Source organism: Ovis aries, chromosome 7, assembly GCF_016772045.2.
Source record: "Ovis aries strain OAR_USU_Benz2616 breed Rambouillet chromosome 7, ARS-UI_Ramb_v3.0, whole genome shotgun sequence".
Taxonomy (NCBI): Eukaryota; Metazoa; Chordata; class Mammalia; order Artiodactyla; family Bovidae; genus Ovis; species Ovis aries.
The window spans coordinates 58,051,754-58,065,672 of record NC_056060.1 but is presented as its reverse complement, the minus strand read 5'-3'; the positions used below and the strand labels follow the sequence as shown (position 1 = coordinate 58,065,672).

At 42.5% G+C, this 13,919-nt stretch overlaps 1 protein-coding gene across 19 annotated transcripts in view; it reads right to left on the bottom strand.

Moving 5' to 3' along the window:
• Nucleotides 1-13,164, bottom strand: part of GABPB1 (GA binding protein transcription factor subunit beta 1) — a 67,091-nt gene extending 53,927 nt beyond the window's left edge. For 7 of the 19 annotated variants that reach the window (XM_042252471.2, XM_060417996.1, XM_060417989.1 and 4 more), the window contains exon 1: nucleotides 12,958-13,164. Coding sequence is in view for 5 of the 19 variants with exons in the window: in XM_042252469.2 (XP_042108403.1) it covers nucleotides 12,897-12,920 (24 nt within the window). In the remaining 14 variants the exon portion in view is untranslated. The other 12 variants (XM_060417982.1, XM_060417987.1, XM_060417997.1 and 9 more) reach the window with 3 other exon arrangements.
• Nucleotides 13,165-13,919: the final 755 nt, after the last annotated feature.

The window sequence follows — 13,919 nt, the reverse complement described above, 5'->3', positions numbered from 1 at the left end:
TAGCAGCAACCCTACCCTCTACCCTAAGATACCAGTAGCAACCCCCCAACTCTGTTTCACATCAAAAAATTTCTCTAGCTTTTGCAAAATCACTCCGATTGAGAACCACTAATTAAATGCTTCTTCAGGTTAATTTCTATACACTATGCTATCACCATTCTTTCCACCACTGTCCACTCAACTGGACACAAAGATATATAAGAGGTAAGAGTCAATCCAAGCTAAAACTGTAGCCAAGCCCAATTCAGCATTTCTCAAATTGGGTTTCCCAAAGCTCCAAAGGTCTGCAGTACTGAGAAAAACAGGGAGTGAAGGGGTAAGTAGTACAAGTTGGAGGCTACCAAACAGTTTCACCCTCACTCAAACAAGACCATCTCTGGGGACTCCCCTGGAAGTCTAGTGGTTAAGACTCTGCTTACTGCAGGGGGCAAGGATTCAATCCCTGGTTGGGGAATTAAGATCCTGCATGCCAGATCCCACATGTCACATGCAGTTAAAAAAAAAAAAAAAAAAAACAACTCCGTTACATGATCCTATATAACATTATATTTTTAAAAGAAAACTACTGCCAGTATAACATCTTCTCGTCAGATATAAAATGGTTAAAATTTTAAATCTCAAGCAAGAATTACTTAACAGCTCTTTTTTATTGCTATTCCACACCCAAATCCTTGTTAAAATAAACCCAGAAAAGAACTACTAATACATTTGCAAGTCCTGGCGTGTTATGTGATTTATCTATGCTCCCCTTTTATTTTTTTGACAGTAGCCAAATAGAAATCAAGTAAAATTCATATGGATAAATCAGGGCCTCCAAAATCAGATTCTGAACTATAACTCATCCAAGAAAGTTAAAATCCAAAATTATACAGCAAGAGTTTGTTCTAAACAGCACCCATGCATTTCATGACTCCTTTACTCCATTAGGTTAAAACCTCTTATCTTACACAGTTACTCCTCAATGCACCACATTAAAAAAAAAAAAACAAAAAAACTGTATGCTCTACTATAAACTTCCCTAATTCAGTTTTAATATTGTTTTAAATATTACAATTTCAACTACCCTAAAGATCACTTCTTGATTCCAGCTTGTGCTTTATCCAGCCCAGCATTTCTCATGATGTACTCTGCATATAAGTTAAATAAGCAGGGTGACAATATACATCCTTGACATACTCCTTTTCTTATTTGGAACCAGTCTGTTGTTCCATGTCCAGTTCTAACTGTTGCTTCCTGACCTGCATACAGATTTCTCAAAAGGCAGGTCAGGCGGTCTGGTATTCCCACTTCTTATTTAACTTATATGCAGAGTACATCATGAGAAACTTAACTTCTAAGCAGTACATCACAATGGCACCCCACTCCAGTACTCTCGCCTGGAAAATCCCTTCGACGGAGGAGCCTGGTGGGCTGCAGCCCATGGGGTCGCGAAGAGTTGGACACAACTGAGCGACTTCACTTTCACTTTTCACTTTCATGCATTAGGAGAAGGAAAGGGCAACCCACTCCAATGCTCTTGCCTGCAGAATCCCAGGGACGTGGAAGCCTGGTGGGCTGCCGTCTCTGGGGTCGCACAGAGTCGGACACAACTGAAGTGACTTAGCAGCAGCAGCAGCAGCAGCAGCAGCAGTACATCATGAGAAACACTGGGCTAGATGAAGCAGAAGCTGGAATCAAGATTGCTGAAAGAAATATAAATAAACTCAGATATGCAGATGACACCACTCTTATGGCAGAAAGTAAAGAAGAATTAAAGAGCCTCTTGATGAAAGTGAAAGAGGAGAGTGAAAAAGTTGGCTTAAAGCTCAACATTCAGAAAACGAAGATCATGGTATCCGGTCCCATCACTTCATGGTAAATAGGTGGGGAAACAGTGGCTGACTTTATTTTGAGGGGCTCCAAAGTCACTGCAGATGGTGGCCGCAGCCATGAAATTAAAAGACATTTACTCCTTGGAAGGAAAGTTATGACCAACCTAGACAGCATATTAAAAAGCAGAGATATTACTTTGCCAGCAAAGCTATGGTTTTTCCAGTAAGTCATCTATGGATGTGAGACTTGGACTATAAAGAAAGCTGAGAACAGAAGAATTGATGCTTTTGAACTGTGGTGTTGGAGAAGACTCTTGAGAGACCCTTGGACTGCAAGGAGATCCAACCAGTCCATCCTAAAAGAGATCAGACTTGAGTGTTCATTGGAAGGACTGATGCTGAAGCTGAAACTCCAATACTTTGGCCACCTGATGTGAAGAGCTGACCCACTGGAAAAGACCCTGATGCTGGGAAAGATTGAAGGCAAGAGGAGAAGGGGACAACAGAGGATGAGATGGTTGGATGGCATCATCAACTCAACAGACATGAGTCTGCGCAAACTCCGGGTATTGGTGATGGACAGGGAGGCCTGGCGTGTTGCAGTTCATGGAGTCACAAAGAGTTGGATATGACTGAGGGACTGAACTGAACTGAAAGATCACTTTCCTATTAAAAAGCCCTTTTTATTGCTTTTAATTTCAGGCATCAAAAGATATAATTAAATTGGAACTATGCCAATAAATTTCCTATTTCCCATATAAGCTATCAGATATACATTCTCTATTGCTCTATCTACATTCTACCTGTGCATACCAAAGTCCCTATTTGACTGTAAAATTATGACATCACTACAAAGCTGTTTTCAAAAAAAACATAATATAAATGTCTGTAATTGAAGGATAAAAATGTTTATTGATGACTATTTACTATTCATGTTTAAGACAACCTTGAGTTCTGTATCTAAAGAACATAAATTATACAAACACACACATACACACAGGGTTTCCCAGGTGGCTCAATGGTAAAGAATTCACCTGCCTATGCAGGAGCCTCAGGAGATGTGGGTTCGATCCTTGGGTCGGGAAGATATCCTGAAGGAGAAAATCACAACCCACTCCAGTATTCTTGCTGGAATAATACCCTGAACAGAGGAGTCTGGTGGGCTACGGCCCATGGGGTCACAGAGAGTGAAACACAACTGAGCGACTAAGCAGCCACACACATATACACACAAAATTACAGAAGAGTAAAAGCACTCATCATCTGGCCTGACCAGAACTTCTCATGCACATGCCAAAACCTAGTCTTCCTCTTGCTTCACTGGTAACACTATCACCCTCTTTTCCTCCCAAATTGGAGAATCTGTGAGCTATCCTCAATTACTCCCTCTCCCTCTTGTCTCTACATACAGCAAATCATCAAGTCTATAAGAGCTACTTTATTTCTTCTTTGCTCTTCTGTTTTCAATAGTTCAAAAATTCAAAACATAGAAATGTATACATTGAAGTCTCAATAGAAACATTTATGCTATCCCCATCTTCTCCCCAGACACAATTATTCACCTTTACTAGTTTCATGGATATCCTTCCAATATTTCTACAGTTACCAAATGATTGCATTACTATATACACTTTCTGCACTTGCTTTTCTTAACGCATCCTGAAGATCCTTTCCTATTAGTTCATAGACAGCTTCCTCATTTTCTGTAAAGCTGCTTAGCATGCTGTTGTATGGGTGTTGTATGGATACATCTCAGTTTACTGTAGGTGGACTTTATTGCTATTATAAACTACACTGCAATTAATAACTTTGTAAATGCATCATTTCATTTCATAGAACTGTAAGATAAATTCCCTGAAGTTGGGCTGCTGGGACAGGGATAAATGCAATGGTAATTATGATAGATACCAAACTGCCTTCAAGTCATTTATTTTTTCAGTTTTCTTCTTTTTTTACAAGTCATTTTAAAACTAGTCCTTTACTCCCCGTTCTCTTTAACATTGCATTCTCGTGTCTGTATTCATCCATTCACCCAGTTTTACTCATTACATTCACTACCACCTGACATTTGTTTACTGTGCCCTCTCTCCCCCAACACTGAATGTCAGCTCCAAGAAAACAGAGACTTTGTCTTCTGTGTCGTTCATTACTGAAACACCAGAGATTGGAACCGTGCCTGGCACAGAGTACTGTTAGGCTGAAGAGGCTTTGACCAGCCAGGAAAAGGAAAAGGAAGAACACATGGAGTCAAGCCTAAGCATGGCATCCTACAGAGCAAATACTATCTTGGTGATGTTAAGAAGTCAAGAATAAGGCTAAAGAAAGACTTGAAAGCCAGAAAGCAGAGTTTGGACTTTATCCTGTAGACAATTGAGAGTCGTTCTATGTTTTGAGCAAACGATGATCCATTCAAACATTTATTCAGCACAAGTTCAATTCACTTTGCTTGGCACAGTGGAGAGTACAAAGGTCAACAGTACATGTTCTCTCTTCAGGCTGCTTAGGTTTAGCAGCAATAGGCTCAAAAATTTTTAGGAAAATTATTCTGGCAGCCATATGCAAGATGGATTGGAAGAAAGTTAGAAAGGGCAGGACTTCCCTGGTGGTCCAGCGGCTGACTGCAAGCTCCCGGTGCAGGGGGCCTGGGTTCAATCCCTGATTAGGGCACTAGATTCCACATGCCACAACTAAGACTCAGTGCAGCCAAATAACTAAGTAAATATTTTTAAATAAATAAATAAAGTTAGAAAGGGCAAATAATAGGCAATGCAGAATTCCAAAAATAGAGATCCAGGAAAAATTAACCTAAAGAATAATGCTGGATATTGATGCAATAATGATGGATATAAGAAATAAAGGAGAAACATATCACAGACGACTTCAAGATTTAAGCATGATGATGATAAAACAAAGAAAATTAAAGTAGGTGGAAGTTGGGTAATAATAAACCAAAAAGAGAATGAAATTCCTTGAGCCTCTCAAAGGAAATACTTGGTAAACCAACTGGAGATACCAACCTGGGGAGTACCCTTATGGGTCATCAACATATAAAACATCCATGAAGAAGAGACAAAAAGGACTGAGCACAGAGCCAAGTACTGAGAGGAATGACAGTGGTAAGAGGATCGTGAAACAACAGAAATTCACAAATGAAGCGACGAGAAAAGGAAAACCAAGATGGCACACTGAGATGAAAGGCAGGGACAGGAGAGGTTACGAGGCCTCAGTGGGAGTCAACAGTAACACATACACACTGACTGAATAAAACCAGGATGAAACCAATACCACTGGGAAGGATGCCCCTTGAAGCAACAGTCTGAATATGCCACATTCACATGTAATGTCATTACAAATGGCAATAATTTAGGGAAGAAGTAGCCAAAGAGCTGAGGGCAGCAATATTTTAACTGCCTTAAAATTTTTGAAATAAAGAAATGAGGAAGCTAGCTAAAAAGAACAGTAGTTAACAGTCGCTTCTTTTCCTCCTAAAACATAGAAGTCTGTATACACTGCAATATTTGAAGGTAAGGAGAAATCCCTGCAGTTAACGATCACAGTGATCAAAGGAAAGTTAAGCATGGCAGCAAGATTCCTAGAAAAGCAAGATTCCTCTTCTATTCTGTTTACAAAATAAGGTGACTGCATAGATCTGCCATGGTGACAACATGCAAACTTATATTCTATACTCTTTTTCAATTAAATATGTCAGTGGTATCTCTTGAGAGAGAAGATATGAAACAACAGCAAAATATCAGATTAATAAAATGACTGTTAAGTAGCAAAGGTCCACTGGATTTGTACAGCATAAATTTATAGTGGCCAAGAAATTTTCATAATTACCTACCTTCACCCACAAATACACTGCGATCTCTCAGGAAAAACAGGAACTAGATAGGTAGGAAGATTTGACAACAGGAGTCCAGTAAAATATGAAAGCAGTGACTGATGTCAAGTTCAGGCTATATATAATGCCTACAGGAATAAACTCAGGGAGAGAAACAAAGGGCCTCTATGAACAGAACATATAAAGGAGCACAGGTGGAATAATTGCAAAGATCAAAAGTTCACACAAGCCAGTTAGGATGTAAGAAATCTTTCTAGATCATTCACTTATATAGTATACTGTTTGCTACATCTAAAAATTTGTGTGTCTCCCCAGCCCTCAATTTTATGTTGAACTCCTAATGCCCAAAGTGATGGTATTAGGAAGGAGTCTTTGGAAGGTGCAGTCAGATCACGAATGAGATAAATGTCCTCATAAAAAGAGACCTGAGAAGGGTCCCTTTGCACCTTCCACCATAAAAGGATACAACAGAGAAGTCTGCAATCTGAAAGAGGGCCCTTACCAGAGCCCAGTGATGTAGCACCTTGATCTTGGACCTCCTATACATGCTTTAATATTTAAAATGTTGTAATAGTAAAATAAAATAGAACTCAAAATTAAGTTAATTCCACAGGTTCCTTACCTGCAATTCCAAAAGTCAAAAAAAAGCTGTGAAACCCAAAATAACTTATTTGGCAGTAACACCTTACCTAAACTGACATGAAGTTATTTATAGTCTTTACTTACCCCACTTGGTGTAAAGGTTCATACATTTTGCCCCAGAAATAGTAACTTGTTTGAAGAAGGCTACTGCACTAACCGTTGAAAGGTTACATTAACACTACCTTAGCTATATACAAAAAATTATTCCTGGGTGGCTCAGATGATAAAGAATCCCCCTGCAATGGCAAGACCTGGGTTCAATCCCTGGGTTGGAACCATCTCCTGGAGGAGGGAATGGCAACCCACTCCAGTATTCCTACCTGAAGAATTCCCATGGACAGAGATGCCTGGCAGGCTACAGTCCATGGGGTCACAAAGTGTCGGATGCAGCTAAAAGCACACAGCACGTTAGACCCCCAAGGGTTTTAGTAGACCATGATCCTACAATAATTGCTAAGGTTTATTGAACTTGCCTGGAGAATCCCAGGGACAGGGCAGCCTGGTGGGCTGCAGTCTATGGGGTCGCACAGAGTCGGACACAACTGAAGCGACTTAGCAGCAGCAGCAGCAGGGCTTCCCAGGTAGCTCAGCTGGTAAAGAATCCACCTGCAATGCAGGAAACCCCGGTTCGATTCCTGGGTCAGGAAGATCCCCTGGAAAAAGGATAGGTTACCCACTCTAGTATTCTTAGGTTTCTGTGGTGGCTCAGATGGTAAAGAATCCACATGCAATGCGGGAGACCTGAGTTGGGAAGATCATCTGGAGGAGGGCATGGCAACCCATTCCAGTATTCTTGCCTGGAGAATCCCATGGATAGAGAAGCCTGGTGGGCTACAGTTCATGGGGTTGCTAAGAGTCGTACACGACTGACTAAGCACAGCACTGAGCTAGTAAGTATGTGTCATACACTTTCTCGTCAATTTATATGTTCCTTAGAAGGAAAGTTATGACCAATCTAGACAGTATATTAAAAAGCAGACATTACTGTGTCAACAAAGGACCATCTAGTCGAGGCTATGGTTTTTCCAGTAGTCATGTATGGATGTGAGAGTTGGACTATAAAGAAAGCTGAGAGCCGAAGAATTGATGCTTTTGAACTGTGGTGTTGGAGAAGACTCTTGAGAGTCCCTTGGAATGCAAGAAGATCCAACCAGTCCATCCAAAAGGAGATCAATCCTGGGTGTTCATTGGTAGGACTGATTTTGAAGCTGAAACTCCAATACTTTGGTCACCTGATGTGAAGAGCTGACTCATTTGAAAAGACCCTGATGCTGGGAAAGACTGAGGGCAGGAGGAGAAGGGGAAGACAGAGGATGAGATGGTTGGATGGCATCACCGACTCAGTGGACATGGGTTTGGGTGGACTCAAGGAGTTAGTGATGGACAGGGAGGCCTGGCATGCTGCAGTTCATGGGGTCGCAAAGAGTCGGACACAACTAAGCGACTGAACTGAACTGAACTCATTTAATCCTTCCAAGCACCATGAGTTAAGTATTGCAATTATTTGAATTGCACAAAGAAGGAAAGTAAAGCAGATTAGGCAAGTTGCCTAAAGTCACAGAGCTAGGGAGTGACTAACTAGGGATGAACACAATGTTTAAAATATTACACATAAGGTGAAAAAAAAACAAAATACAGAACTGATTAGGTAGGGTGGCAAGAATCAGTGGCGTTTCTCTCTATTCAATTAATATATTAGAGTGGTAAGGAATCAAACAAATACAGGAACACTTCATGCACTTTCAAATACTCATTTATGTGCAGTTCCTTAGTCAACTTGCATAAATTGCACAGTGTAAAATTCAAACTCGGCTTATGCTACTATCTTTAATTTTTATTGAAACATAACCTTAATCCTTTTAATCCCAAGAGATACATAATAATACAAATTCACTGTATAAGTTAGAAAATTTGTGTAAGTAAAAAAAAAAGAAAATAGTCTTCTATAAAATTATACACAGAAACAATCACTTAACAGTTTGGCAATTTCCTTCCAGATGTCAACACACCTGTTATTTAATCAAAATAAAATCATATTTTTAAATTTACTTTTTTTTATTTAACATACACCAAAACATAATTTCATTTTTTTACATTCTTATGGCTGAGCAGTAAAGATTCTGCCTTCCATTGCAGGAGAAGCAAGTTTGACCCCTGGGTCAGGAAGATCCTCTGGAGAAGGAAATGGCAACCCACTCCAGTATTCTTGCCTGAGAAATCTCACGGATAGAGCAGGCTGGCGGGATATAGCCCACGGGGTTGCAAATGAGTTGGACACAACTTGGCGACTAACAACAACAAAGCATTTAAAAAATGGCTAGGCAGTACCCCCACGGAAGGAATGTATCATAATTCTGTGAAACATCTAAGTTGTTTACAATTTTACAGCATAGAACTGCTTGTAACCAAGTCTGTGTTCTACCAGTTACTAATTCTGCTAACTTGGGCAAGCTACCTAATAATTTCTCTATACCTCGATTTTCTCTTATGAAAAATGGGGAGAGCATTATTTACTATATATGATTAATGCGGGGAAGGAATCAAATGTGTTAATATGCAGCTTTTATTATCAACAGTGCTGCAACTGGTTGTAAACAGCTACTGATTTACTGGTATATTTCTGTTACACCAAAATAAATACCAAAACAAATTCACTTAAAATTTCTACATCAGAAGGTATGCCCATTTTTCAGGCTTTGAATATGCCAAACTACAGCTGGGTTTAAAAAACCCTCATTAAATAGTTCTCACATTTAATACTCATTTTTCCTTATCCAAGAAAATGAAAACTATGATCCACTTAAGCTAACTTGTTTCAATTAGCTTTTGCCCTTCCACTTTCGTACCTGCAAACCTACACATATTTGTAAACTCTCAGTCCATAGGGAACTTAACGAAACCTGGCCGAAATCCTGATTCAGCTCACCATTTTCCCTTCTCTTGAATTCCTAACTTGAACGCCCATCAGTGGAAGGGTACAGCCTACCACCAGAAACAACCCATTATACTGTTGTTTTGAGGAGTTTTTCTTCGAGGAATGTTGAAATCTGCCTTCTTCTAATTTCTACCCCTTGCTCCTAGTTATTTCTGGTCAAATCAAACCTGATTGTTCTATGTGACAGAATAGATGAGCTTCTCTTTTTTGGGCCAAAGATCACAGTTTTTCAACTTTTCCATTTCCCTCCACAATCAAAATTCTCTGGCCATGCTCTATAGTTGGGTAGTTTTTAAAGTTGATTGTTTATCATCTAAAGAATGTGAGAAAAACAAGAGTGGGCCAGTTCCTATCCTACTTAAGCTTGGGCCTCCATAGGTCTTTTTAATGAGCTCTCCAGCTGATTCTGATACAAAGTTTCAGAACTGATCCAAGATCCCACTTACAATAGGATAGTATACTATATGAAATGATATCCCAGCTATAACACAACCAGTACAAAGTAAAGTCGGGCTGACACCTTGCTCTTCAAAATGGCATTTACTTTTTAAAAATTTTAAAGTGTTCATTCATATTAAACGTACAATCAGTTAAAATGATTAAGTCTTTTCCACACTATTTGTGCATTAGCACCTTGGGCCCTAACAGCCAACCTTGCTAATCATCCCCATTAAAAGGTTAAGAGAGCTAGGGCTAAGAATTTTAGGTTTCTATTTCTAAATGGACCAATGGCCTTACAGGTGGATTTACTTTCAGTGGGGATCACTTCATGGTCAAGCCTCTAACATTATGGACATACTTAGCCCAAATAAAACTGCATTAGCCCACCAATGTCTGAACAGGACAGTTGGCTGCACCAAAGTATCTTCTCTGTGCAGACCACTGTTGTCAACATTGTGAACACACAGGCCCTAGTACTAACACTAATAAACTCACCAGAGTGCCTGATGCAACAAACATCTTCAGAAAAAGTTAAATATACTAATTATAGCTGTCCTGAGGTAGACACATTAGTGCTACAGAAACATGACTACTAGTTGGAAAGCTCAGGGACCAAAGAAATGACTCACTGGAAAACTAAGTTGCCCTGAACTTAAAGGTTTTGTTTCAGTTTGCTTATTAGTATTTGCAGAGAGAAGAGATGGAGCCTAGCTACACTCAACCTGCTTGCAAAGGGGTACGGCACCCTCATAATTAATTCATGAGTCAAAACTTTCTCGCAGTGACTCCCGAACCCCTCACAACTTGTTTGTTTTACCTGCCATTTCTAACTTAAGGTACTCAAGGGCCAAAAAAAAAGTCCACTCTATAGATGATGAGCTCATCATAAATATATCTAGAGCTGAGGGTAGGGAGTACGACTCAAAATCCAATCTGATATTTATTTTCATGTGAATAGCAAACATCAAAAATATACCTGGCATTTTCTAGCAGTTACATGAAGACAGACCAGATGCTTCCTGTTGATGGAACAGGAGAGAACTACAGACTAGCAGAATCAGACTAAAGTTCACAAAACAACCAGAAGCTTCACTTCAGAAACATTAAACCAAAGCAGGTATGGCTTTGAGTGTTCACACATTTACAACTGTCCTCCAACCTACAACACCCAGACTGATTCAGAAACAGATAACTCATGAACTCAGAGTTAACTCTACATTTGCATATGCATTACAATGCAAAAGCAGTTTCACCAAAGGTTTCACTGCAGGACTCCTTTTTAAGCTGGCACTCCGATAGTACTTTGAAGTGTTCCACTTCAGAAATTACATCTACACACAAGTTTTCACAAGCAAATTTAACATGGGATTCGTGTTTTACTTGTGTACATCATTAAAATAAGTTGTTAAGTTTAATCACTTAAATTTTTTTCAAATATTCTGAGTCTAAAATCATATGCAGATTATGCAATCTTTATTCATAATGTTTATGTATCTAAATCCCAAATTGAAAAGAAGCTAGAGCTCAAGAAAAAAGCACAGGAAACAACCCTCTTATCCATATTTTTTAAATGTGTCTTTTACAATAATATCCTGATTATTGAATCTGAATGATGAGAGCAGGATAGAAATGACACATTTTTCAGCTTTTGAAAAAAGGCATGAGTACACAGTAGCGTTTACCAGCGGTTACATGATGTGATACCACAACAAACTGAACGCAGAAGTAGGTTCACGAATCCAGCTATCTTCTGTTAAACTAGACATTCAAAAGACATAGAAATGCAAAACAATGTCACTCTTGCCTAAAATATCACTGGCGTTAACATGCAGTAGACTTTTATTTTGTTTTTGTGGGAAAATAAATACTCCAAGAGAAAAAGTTAAGGAAAAAAAAACACAAAGCCATCTTTCGTTTCCTTAAATTCAAAATCTGAGCCTGAAAGTGGAAGTGTCAAGGTCGATGGTTACATGTCAGTGAGAAAAAATTTAAAGCAAGCTGGGTGGGTCTCTGTGTGAAAAAAGACTATCTGCAAAAAGAACTTCTGGCCACTAACTTCTGCATAATCAACTATGGTGCTTTAACTCTGGGATGGCAAGTTACTGCACTCATTACCCCAAACCATTTTCCAGATAAAAACTGCACTTCACAAAAGTAACTTGCCTGAATCGAGACAGCAAATCAGTGTCCAGAGAGAACATTTAAGATATTTCCACATTACCAAGCCCCCTTCAGAAGTACTGTGGTCTCTGCCCCTCCTTTGAACAGATGTCTCCACGTCACAGTCCAATCAGGTTTAAAGCAAGAGTCTGTGTACTGAAAACAGGCTTCAAGTGGGAAAACACACACAAAGCAGGCCTATACCATTCCTTTGGTTTCAGTTTTCACGATGCACCCTCGAGGCTAGGCACGCTGGTTCAACATGGTAGGAGAGCTTCAACGAAAACACACTAAAAACACACTGATTGTGCCGAGACAGAAATGACCTGGCAAGATTCTCAACTTCGTCCCGGAGGCCGTGCACCCGCAGATGCCGGCGGGCAAATGCCAAGAAAAGTCCCCAGCATCCAGAGCAGCTGGCTTCCTCCCTCAGGAACTCGAGTCCCCGAGGCCGAGGCAATCGCCGCGGCGGACCCGCACGGGACCAGCTGGGCGCTCCCGTTAACCCTGTCCGGGCCGGCCAGGCCGGCTGCTCCCGCTGCGGCCCGAGCGCCTCCAGGCCCCGCGGCCCGAACAGCACAGCGCGCCGGAGGCCGGCCGCCCCCACCGACCCTTCCCCGCTCCGGCTGGGCGATCGGGAGGCCCAGACAAAGAGAGCGGCGGCTCCCGGGGCGGCAGCGCCAAGGCCGTAACGCGCCAGCCTGCCTCGCCCGCCCACCGCCTGCCACTCGGCGGCCGCAGTTCCCGCAGCCCTTGCCCGACCCTATCCCGCTCCGGGCCCGCCGCTCGGGACTGGCCCGGCGGAGAGCCGCGGGGAGGCCGTGGTGCGCCGGGGCCGACGAGGGGGCGGCGGCCGCCACCATGTCTGCCCGCCCCTCCCAGAAGCGGGGTGCCAGCGGACAAAGCGCGGCGGCGGCGCGGGCGGAGCGGGGACCCAGGCCCACCCCGCCGACCCCCGCGGAATAAGCGGGGCCAGGAGCCCCGGAAACCCGGCGCCTTAATGCAATAAACAGGAAATCGCGGGGATGATCTGGGTTCCGGGGGAAGTGGAATTATTTTTTACCAGCGAAGAGATCAACTTCCACATCCGGTGGTAACAGGGCCCTACACAGACCCGCACTGACCTGGAAAAGCTTCGGGAGCGGCGACGGGGGAGCAGCAGGAGGTGGTTCGGGGACCCGAGGCGCCTCGTACCCTGCCGGGCTGACGCGGCCCCGCTAAACACAAAGCGCTTCAGCTGCACAGGGCGCTATTTTCCGAAAATGCCGCGTCTGGTCGGCGCCCAAAATCCCCACCGAAAAGTCCCCCGTGCTGCGCGCGGAGGGACACATGGTGTGCGAGTGAGTCAAAGCTCCCAGCATCCCTCCCAGACCCGGCCCTCGGCAACTCTTCGCCTGAGCCTTTCCGCCCCTGCCCTAGTTAGCAGATCCCCCTCCCACCCACTCTCCGATTCCTTTCCGGCGGGAGAAAAGTGCGAAAGGGTCTGATTTTTGTTTTTAACGAAGAGGAGGGAAATAAAACATTTCTACAGCTTCAGCCACACAAAGAAACCGGCGGAATGATCCCTCTTGGCGACCGCAAGTCCCGGCTCGCCCAGCGCCTGCGCGGCACGGGGGTGGGAGCTGCGGCCGGCCATGTGCGCGGCGGAGCAGCGGGCTGGCCATGCAGCCTTCGCGCTCGTTTCTGCGGGGCTAGGAGTGGGAGGCTGAAGTTCGTGTGCTAACCTTATCTCTCTGGCATGAGCGCTGAGATGAAAACACGTGTTCCTGTAGCTCCCTCCTTCCTTTTTAAACACTGTGGTGGTTCCTTATACTTTGTAGACCCTAATAACTGCTCGCTGAATTCCCTTGAATTACTGTCAACTCAGAGGTAGAAGTCTTGTTTTTCCGGGTTTGGGGTGTTAAGGTTTTTGTTGCATTTTATTAAGAAAGTAGCAAAAGTTTATTTGCGGGAGCTTACCTGGCAGCCCAGTGATTGATTAGCACTTTGCACGCTTCGGCTGTAGGGCGGAGGTTCGATCCCTGGTCAAGTAAATAAGATCCTGCATGCTTCGCGCCCCTTCCCCCCCCAAAAAAAGTTTATTCGA